Genomic DNA, 10,847 nt, shown 5'->3' on the forward strand with positions numbered 1-10,847 from the left:
TGCCTAACATGGTTGGCGAACACATGGTGTTACAGTTAATATAATAAATAGGCACTTTATTAGATAATGTTATAAGTGTTATAACTATTCAATAAAATTATATATTTTTATTATATTAATATTGTACCAATGTGTTGTTTGCGCCGGCTGAGCTGCGCCGCAATTTATTTCACGAACGCATATAACACTCATGGAACACAATTATTACGCGCCACGGTCCAGATTCTATTTTAATCGATATTTTCTGGCAATAAAATCGCTTTATAAATGTTTATAGTCGCGCTAAAACTTCAGGATAATATAAAGAGTCTATAGAAAATCGGTTTGTCAGTGCACCCATTGCGTGACAATCGACTACCAGTTTAATTTTATTTTATTAAGTCCCTCACTTTTAAGCCATCTTAGTTAAATTATAATTACCCAACATGTACCACTGAGTCTCCGAATAGTTTGTAAACTTTTAGTCCCTTTCTGTAAAGTTCACAATATCTGTTTATAAAGCGTACAAAATAATTGTTTAAAACTACTTAAATTTGGCACGCTGTTACTTTAAGCTTAACACGTTGAGGTGGTACAGTATGTAAATAATTGTACCGAAGTGTAAGCAATTTCGTTTCGGTTTATTTAAATTGCGGGAACACGAATATTTATAAGATTTCCAAAATTAAAAAGCGACAACGCTACAATGACAATTTTGGACGAATCTCAAACGTTATCGAAAATCGTTCATACTCGACTTAGACGTTATCAGACAATAATCATTCAGAGGTAAGCAACAAACGAAATACACAAACTAGGAAAACTCCTACGTGCCAAACACTGAAATCACTCGGTTCGCCATCCACCACCACCACCACCACCACCACCAGCACAACAACAGAACAACAACAACAACAACAACAAATAACACGTAAACCGCGTTAATTATATGAAAAGACGCGGGTACCGACGGGCGGTGTAGAAACGTTCCGCCGAAAATCAACGGCACATCCAGCGTGCGCGACCACCAACGTGTATGTGCAGCGCCGCCGCCGTCGCGCGGTGCGTAATCTCACCGGAGAGTCGCGGCGTCACAGGCGGCAGACGGATCGCCACACTCGGCGGTGTCGCGGCGGCGGTGCTCCACTGGCTGGCGGGACGGCGGGCGGGGTGGTCGAGACGCAAACGTTACGGCTCGCGCACGCACGGGAGGTGGCGCGCGGCGTACTTATCCTCGTGGCGGTGGGAGTGATGCGGCGGCGGCATTGTCAACAGACGGGCCGGACGAGCGGCGGCGGTCCGGGGCACGCCGGCCGGCGTTTTCAGGCGACGGCGGTGTTGGGGCACCGCCGCGGCCGTGCGAGTGCGCGCGCCGCCGGCCCGTTTACGAGCGTGTGTGTGCGTGTGACTGTACCGCCGACACCTCGCCCCGGCCCCATGTCAGTCCTTTTACGGAGACCGTTTCGTACGCACTTCCATTGCCCGCGCGCAACACACGCACCGCTCGTGTGTGCAAGCCCACCACTACCACCACAACCGCGGTAGTAGTCGTCGTAGTAGTAGTAGTGACGAAGACCGCCGTCGCGTACAGTAGTACAGTCTCATCCGCACCGGCGCCGGTAGTGAACGTGGCGCGCGTGTCTGTTTCCGTAATATCGTTGAATGTAAAATTTCTTTGACATTTTTATACTATTTTATTTTTTTTTTTTTTAAGTTTTCCGATTTCGATCTATACGCGAGATCGCGAGTGTTCCTCACGGTAAATTAAAATATCATATCGCCTGTGCCTGGAATTTTTATTTTTTATTTTCGTCAGGACCTTTCCGTAGATTATAAAATAGACAATCCGTCGTCATCGCCGTTTGATATTTTGACTTTCCCGTAGCCGTCGGATAACGCGGTATTGCGTGGGAATTTCCCGGTATTTTTCCCGACGGGACAACATTTGTTGCGTTAAAACATTATATTTTGAACATCTCATCGTGTGTGCGTGCGCGTTGGCGACACGCCGAGTGACCGTCGAAAACAACCGGTGGGATTACGCGGACTAAAATCACGTTGCCGGGTAAGTGGAACAATATTTCTTAATGGTTACAGACAGTTGACGGACGGTGAACGGAGTCAATCCGGCGGGCCCGCCAATTTAGACCGGCGGTACCGTTTCCCGCCAGCCGGCGGCAGTTGGCGCGACCAACGTGGCGCGCGCGTTGGGCGTATGCCGGCCGGCGTCGGCGACGCGCCGGCGCGCCGGTCGCCCTTCACTTTCGCGCGCGCCCGTTATCGAACCTTTTTTCCCCACGCCGTTCCCGCCCGACCGACCACCGGTGCGCCCGGGAAATCGTCACGGCGGTGTATAGCCCGACCACAGAATTTGAATCGCTTCCCCGTGTCCCAATCATCAGACATCCCGATCACCCCCCCAAAAAAGTAACGCGTTCCCAGTAGGCGCTACCCGTTTTCTGTTTTTCTTTTTCTTTTTCCGAGTTCGTCTTCTTCCGGCCTCATACTCGTACCGAACAACTTACTGATCTCTGTTGTATCGTCACAGGTGCCGCCGAAATGGTGAACCCGAGCACGGAATCTATACTGAACCAGATGACCAACCTGGCCATGGACATCGCCCTGGACTACGTGTTGCCCGCATCGCCGATGAGCGACGTGTGCAAGAGCGACTTGTTCGAGTTCGAACGGGACGTGGTGGTCGCAGCCGTCAGCGGCGGAGCGACAGCCGATAGTCTGCTGAGCAGCTTGGTGGCCGGAACCGCGGGCACGACAGGCGGCTGCTGCGGCCGGCCGCCCACCGATTTGTGTAAGAAAAACAGTTACATGGGCGCAGCGGGATGCGACTCGTGCGACGCGTGCCTGGCCAAGAACGCCGCGGCAACCGCGACCGCTGACGTCCACTCGCCGAGCACCTGTACCGCCTCCACCACCGTCGGCGTGTCGTCGGCATCACCACCGTCGTCGACCGCCTCGTCCACGACTTCATCTGCGTCGTCTACGCCGTCGCAGCAACAGACCGCCGAGACGACGATGGACATCAGTTGGTGTCAGTTCGACGGATGCGAATTCGACACGGCCGACAACAGTTACCTGGACATTTGCGATTGGATATTCTACGCCGACCGGTACGCGCTCACCGACGAGAACCGCGAGAAAGTGCAAAAAGCGTTCCAGATGGTACCCCCCGGCGAGGTGACCGGTTACGTGGCCGAAACCCCCAACCACAGTACGAGAGACAGCAACGCGGCCGCCGAGCGTTCGCCGGTCGGCACGTCGTTGGCGGCCGACGAAGACCCAGCCGTGGCCGCGGTAGCAGCCGCCGCCGCCGCTGCAGCGATCGTCGGCGGTGTGACGGTCAAGTCCGAACCGGACGACGACTACTTGTGGACCAGCGACAACCACTTGCTACCGATCATACTCAAGGCGGAACCTAACGCCGACATACTGCAGATCACTGAACTGGACCACAGTTACCTGCAGACGCCCACCAGCCACGGCGGCTGCGGCTCGAACAATTCGTCGACGGCCGTGTCGCCCGTCAAACTCCATCCCAACCACTTGGTGGACATGCTGGGACTCGTCACTCCGCCACCGTCCCGTTCGCAGTCTTCCGGTGAGTACACCACACGATTATATTATTTTAATGATAACAGCAGTAACGTCGTCGGGTTCTGTGACGAAGGATTTATTTTATTTTTTTTATTAATTTAATGTGTTCTCCGTCGGAGACGTCGTTGCGCAACATGCGTGCCGGCGCTGGCGGGGCTCGCGATGGTGCGGCGACGACGACGATTGCGCGCGCATCACCGGTCTTTGCGGTGCGTAGGGGGGAAACGCGCGGGAAACGGTGGCCTAGTTCAAGGCCCGTCCACCACTCGGCCCCGCTCGACGGTTTCATTTAATTTCGTTTTTAATTCCCTTCCTCTACGCGTCCGTCCGTCCATTGCGAGTTCCGACGACGACGTCGACGAGATTACTTTACGGGCCGGTGGTGTGCTGCTCGTCCGTCTCGTTTTTATCAGTCGTAAATCCCGTACTGGGTGTGTGTGCTGCCATGAAGAGCGTGTTGTTAATATTTAATAATAATTGTAAAGTAATCGTTACGATTCATCCGCAATCGGCGAATGTCCCGCCGATAGAGGTGGTGTGTATTTTGGGGGTACTGGGCCTGTCCCAATCTGTTTCCGGACGTCCGCCTACAGAATTGGAGATATTCGTCGTCGTCGTCGGACTTTAATCGCATAATATTATTGTCTTATCGTAATGATATTGTCCGGTCGGCGGTGGTTATTTTCCCTCTCAAAATAACCCGCGACTTTAATAACGTTTTTATTTTTTTTAAGCCGTCGCTCCCCTCCACCGTTCGTCTTTGGCGGTGGTGGTGGCGCACCGTTCAAACGCCGTTCGTGCCGCCACCCATCTGCGTGTCTTTTCTGCGTCTTCGTTTCAGTCGTGGTTGTTGTTGTTGACGATATCTGATCCGTTCCTTGTGGTCGTTCGGGGGGTGGTGTAAACGACGATGTAGTGGTTTTTTTTTCACTCCATATCGTATGGTATATTCTGTGAATCGACTGTCGTCGTCATATTATTTATAAAAAATGCGCGCGTGTAAACGATGATAAAAAAAAAAAAAATGGCAATAATAAACACAAATTAATTCTATTTTTGGACGAAAAAAACTTGCAGTATCTTTTAACGGATAAGAAATTCCGACCATATCTCTTGCAGCTCATTATTTAATATTTTCTTTTTTCAATCACCGTTAGATTTCTCCGTATTCACTCTCCCGCGCTGCTGCTCGGATAGCCATGTTGGTATGCGCGCGAATAATAAGTAATAATAACGTTTCTCTTTTGACAAAATAATTCGTTTCCCGAAATGAGTACCACATTATATTACTATTTACGTAATTTTCGATTGCTAAATATATCCATCTAATAGGTATTCGAAATGCAGGTACATTATGATTATACAAATCTTAAATAAGTATATTATCAGTAATATTTTATTTTTAATTAAATATTTGTTCAATTAAAATTAATGACTGCGTGTTAATACCACCAGGCCTTCATAAATCCAGAATATAAATACTGATAGTCACTAAATAACTTGTATTTCTAATATTACTTTTTGTATATCAAATTCATTAATAATGAGTTCTATTTTTGATTGAGCACATTACATAAGAACCGAGTTATTTAAAATGGGTCAAAATTAAACATAATATCTTATATTAGTATATTACCAATGATTTTTAACTTATCTTTTAAGATCAATTTTGGTTAAAACGTTTCGCTTTCCGAATAAATACAAAAAAGTAGTAACAATATGTTTTTGGTTCAGATTTTGTTTATGTAAGAATTGGTCTTTTGAAAACCCTTGTAATAATGATAAATAATACGTAGTCGTCGTTCTGGTAACGGACGCAGCAGATATTTTACAAAAAAGTGAGAGTATTCTAGTTATCGTCGACGTTCTCCCCTCCAGCGTGCGTACGGAGTAAATTGATAAATGATAAATTGATAATATACCGACGACGACCACAGCAACATTAAATTTTACGTTTATTAATAGTGACGGAATTTTAGTGTTTTTCCTGGTCTTTGCGATAAATATTAATATTCCTCCTCCCCCGTGTGAGAGAACGATGGGAAAAAATAATAAATAATAAACCTATAATAGATGAATGTTGTCATCACCGGCGGGCGGCGCGATGGTGTACTCACGCGCGCGTATCGATAACGTGTCTAAAAATACTATTACTACAAAACAACGTCGGCGATCGTGGGCAAAGTGGGGGGTTGAAGGGGCCGCGGAAGGGTATGTCCCGTAGAGGAGGTGGAAAATATTTCGATTTTACGGGCGATCGATATACGGGCGACTGCGGCGGCAGTCGTGGACTTGCCCTTGAACCCTAACCGGGGCCCCTCGCGGTGTGGCAAGTCGCGACGTGTCGCGTGCGCGCGCATCGCGGCGGCACCGGCGTTACTGTTTTTCCCGGCAAGAGATTTTCCGCGCGCGCGAAAAACGCCGCCGCTGTCGCGCTTCGAGTAGACCGCCGTCGTCGTGTATAAACGCACCGGCGACGTCGTCCTACACGACGCCATTCAGGGCAGCCGCGCACGTTGGCGGGAATTGTCGGCGGCGGCAGTCTTACACACTCACACAAGCGCGCGACCCTGACGTCACGGCCGCCGCCCGATCGATCCGCGCGCTCTCGGCGACGGTGTCGTCGACCCGCCCTTGAACGACGCTGTGCTTTTTTCCCGCGCCTTCTTATACTTCGGCGGGGAGCAGCATGAATTTTTATTTCATCAAATTATTTACCTTCTCGACACGTTTACCCATCTTCTACACAACACCGGTGCGTCATACTACACCATTTAATCTTCGTCGACATGATAAAACACCTATGTGCTAAAATCCGTTTTTTTTTTTTTTTTTTGGGAAATAAAAAAAATAAATTGTCGACGATATGTAGAAACAAATTTTATAGCTACATCAAGGGTATTATTTTGAAGTAATTAGGAGTTTACATAGGAGAGGTTTTATGTATTATTTTTCGTTAATTCTACGATGACGATAAGCGATAATAGGAGATATTATCAAATAATAGTTGTTATTTTTTTTCTGAATAAAGGAACACCACAAAAACATTAAAATCGTAAATTTCAGTGCATAGAATAGTTTTTCACGTCAAAGACCTTAACACGTATTTTTGTTATTATTTGTACATGCCGATCAATTTTGTAATTATTAAGTATTTTGTTTTACTTTATATGTTATTAACATGCGTATTTTTGATTTCGGTTTTATCACAGAAGAAGAAGAGATCGATGTTGTCAATGACAGCTGGGACACACCGGACACGCCACGCAAAGGCGCCACCATGGCGGACATAATGAAACGCGGCATCGTTAAGAAGCGAGAACCACCCGTGACCAAATGGAAGAACACGGTCAAACGAAAGCACAAGACTGCCGGACAATCAGCCACCGCGGCCGCTGTAGCCGCTGCTTATCCGATGCCTCCTCCTCCGCCCAAGAAAATGTGCGGTGGACTGTCGCTATTGGACCGATACAAAAAGGACACTAATTGGAAGGGCGCTATTGGCATCAAGGATGAACCCGTCATCAAGGAAGAACCTTTGGATGACGCTGGTTCGTCAGCCGACGATGACCGCAGCGACGACGACGAGTACGACAACCGACAACGACACAGACGAAAACAGCGTCAACAACAGAAACAACAAAATGCACTGACGCCGACCATCAAGTCCGAACCTTTGGACGAGGACGAAGACCGCAGAGTCGATGACGATGACGAAGAAGACGACGATTACGACATGGACGCAGACTTCGAGTCGCTAATGAAGAACGAACCGGAAGACATGTTCGATGACGAATACGACGATTACGATGACGATCACGACATGGACTGGGACAAAGTGTTGCGCGGCACGTCCGCATCGAGCGCCGGCCGCGGAAGCAAGTCTTCCGGTGGCTCATCGTCGTGCAGCTCGTCGTCCACGGGCGGCGCGCGCAAGAAGAAGAAGAAGAAGAAAAAGAAAACTTCGGCGTCGTCCGCATCGGCAAAATCATCGGCCAAGCTGCGCCACCAGCAGCAGCAGCAGTCTGGCAGCTCTGGAAAGAAGATCAAGTACGAGAACGTGAGCGGCGGTTACAGCTACAAGACCAAGCTCATGGACCCCGTCAAGCGGGCACTGCACAATGACCTGGAGAAGTCGCGGCGCGTGGAGACCAGCATGCTGTTCATGAACCTCAGCATGCAGGTGTCGTTCCTGGACGACAACCGGAAGATACCGTCCAAGTTGAGCATACTGCGGGGTGCCAAACGGGAATGCGACCTCATGATGCTCGACGAGCGGCGGCTGCTGTCCGAGAAGCACGTCATGCAGCAGAAGCAGCGTATGCTCCGCGAGAGGCTTTTCGAGCTCAGGCGCGAGCACTACCACCGACGGTATGGCAAACAGAAACAAACGTCGTCTCACCATTCACACAACCAACAACATCATCAGCAGCAGCAATAGTCATCGCGGTGAGAGCGTATCTTACAATAATATTATTATTTTTATAACATCATCTTCTCGTCCCCCCCCCCGCACACGATACAAACGCACATGTATACACAATGACGTACTCGTTCGTCTTGGGCGTCCTTTAATTTCATTATTAATATTATTACATTTTTTATTATTATTATTATTATTATTTCGAAGAACAATTGCTCAAATATATTTAAATATATATTAATTTATTATTATTTTTATCAATAATTATTATCGATACGTATTGTATATGTATGTAGAGGTAGTTAAGTAGTTAGACGTGTTTATACGTGTGTGTTTGTGTATCGGTGTTATAATATTATGTTTATGTACATATAGTTAAGATATTATATATTATGATAATTTGCCCAAGACGACCGAGTGTCCGTGTTTGTTTTTTGAGATTTTTCTATTTATTATTTTCTGATTTTCTCGAAATCCACAGAATTACATTTTTTTACAATCGGTAAACAACCAAGTCGGAGTAGGTCTTATAGTAAACTCTTGTTTATATATATGAAAAAAAAATTTCGTCTGAAATATTTAATATTTCGTAGTATATAATATATTCGACACTTTTTTTTTGGATTTAAGTTTTCTACTATCTCCCTTTCCTTTGCTCCCATGATACTGCGGTGTGTAGTGATAGATATTCTTGTAAATATGAATAATCAACATTTAATTTACTATATATATATAAATAAATATATAAATTTTATTATAATAATCGTATAACACTTAGGATATTTAGTTTTTTTTCAAACATATAAGCCTATTGAATATATTTTAAAATATTTTATTATTTAAAATCGTGAAATACAAGTAAACAGCGTTTAAACGATATGACATGTTCCTATTGTACAGTTTTTTTTTTTTTAATATATATATATTTAAATGTCTAATGAAAACTTTTAGTTGTATAATATTTTTAACGTTATCCATAATCGTAGACGATAAAATAAATAATTTTAAGTATGAGTTTATTGTTAAGTCTACGAGGATATTATTTCATGATGCTTCCCCTCCCCACACGTTTTTTTAATGCACAGTACAAAATAGATTAAGTAAGATCTTAAAATGTTATAGTTGGTAGTATTGATAACTATTATTTTTTTCTGATGTAGGTATACTATACTTGTTAGTTTTTTTTTTTTTTTTGTTACGTTTTACCTGATTTCGTTGCATTTCCAAGTTGTGTTTGCGCATTTTTCCTTTATATTATTATTATTATTATTATCATTATTATTATTATTATTATTATTATTATTATTTCATTTTTAAACATTTTTTTTTTGTTCACTAGACGGCACCTAATTTAAATGCACTTGTAAAAATTGAATAAAATGTACGTAAAACATTATTATTATTATTATTATTATTATTATTATTATTATTTTTATTATTATTTTTATTATTACAATTATTATTATATTATAAAAGAAAATAATTTATAAAAGCGCTTATTTGTACATACAGATTAATTAAACAAGGAATCCCCGTTATATCAAGTATATAAAAATGGTAAAAAGCTTTCATATTTTTAGATATAAATATTAAATACTATGTATGTTTTAATAAGTATACATGAAAACGTATTGAAGTAATTGTTAATGCGATTATTTATAATTATACCAGTGGAAGTAACAGGAGTGTTCATTAATATTAGGTTTTTGTTAAAGAAAAAAAAAATATTAAATAAGTAAGTCATAGACATTTTTAAACAAATTTTCTCCTACGATACAATATTGTGATAAGTGCTGTTTTTTATAAATCGTTAAGACTTTGTTTTAGTTATTAGGCCATGAAAAAGAATGTTTGTTTTTCTCCAAAACAACACGTTTCTGCCGTAAAATAAACGTCCCTAAATTTTTTAAAAAACTTTCGTTTTTGGATTTTTTTTTTAACTCTAGTCTTGAGTGCCATCCTCATTCATAATATATATACACCCTTCCCTCTTTTCATTTATTACACGCGCGAAAGAGAGATATATTTTTTAAACACTAACTCTATTGGTCGCACATATATTAATTATAATATATACGATGACATATATAAAATATAAATACATATATGTGTATATATTATAACTACGGAGGAAAAAGTAAAATTTAGTGAGACTAATTTTGTATTAGATATTATTATTTTTAATAATTAAGGCTGAACGTGATTGTTAACCAAGTGCTGCAAACATTATATTGGAAAATTAATGATGTATATTTAAAAAAAAAAATAAAAAAAAATACATTTTCATCTTAATTCTAAGCCATAAATTTATTACCCTATTTATATTTATCGAAACCTAAGTTATACACATATATAATATATATTTTTTATGTACAGTCTGTGGCATTAGCCTAGAAAGTTGTTAGACTTGCTTTTATCTGTTATGATTTAAGTTTGTTTTTTTTTTTTACTCGTAATCGAGTGTCGACTTCTTTTTATGATTAATTTATTTATAACCTCGAGTTAATTAAGAAAAACCCATATGTACCTCTTTATCGTTTTTACACAACAAATACAAAAAATAAATTAGTGTATAATTACCTAATTTTTTAAATTATGTAATATTTAAAAAAAACGATATTAATTGATATTTTAGAGTCTATGTTTTGTATTTTATTCATACTTATATTAGATAAAAAAAAAAGCAAAAATGAAAAAAAAATCTTTTGGCAAAATTGTTTTGTTATATTGGAAAAAATTGTAATTTGGAATGGAAAAAAATGGCGTGTAGAAAAAAAAATCTTGTTTTTATTTTAATATAATTATCATATTCTTGTTCACATTTCCTCTGTTT

General features: G+C 42.3%; 1 protein-coding gene across 1 annotated transcript; it reads left to right on the top strand.

The window, feature by feature from the left end:
- Positions 1 to 1,438: 1,438 nt before the first annotated feature.
- On the top strand, positions 1,439 to 8,237 carry LOC112597638. The gene is made up of 3 exons (XM_025343768.1): positions 1,439 to 2,044; positions 2,528 to 3,595; positions 6,804 to 8,237. Exons 2-3 carry the CDS (start codon positions 2,539 to 2,541, stop codon positions 8,030 to 8,032), a joined length of 2,286 nt encoding a protein of 761 aa, XP_025199553.1. The 5' UTR covers positions 1,439 to 2,044; positions 2,528 to 2,538; the 3' UTR covers positions 8,033 to 8,237.
- Positions 8,238 to 10,847: the final 2,610 nt, after the last annotated feature.

This window comes from Melanaphis sacchari, unplaced genomic scaffold (genome assembly GCF_002803265.2).
Source record: "Melanaphis sacchari strain LSU unplaced genomic scaffold, SCAv2.0 Contig42_pilon_pilon, whole genome shotgun sequence".
Lineage (NCBI taxonomy): Eukaryota > Metazoa > Arthropoda > Insecta > Hemiptera > Aphididae > Melanaphis > Melanaphis sacchari.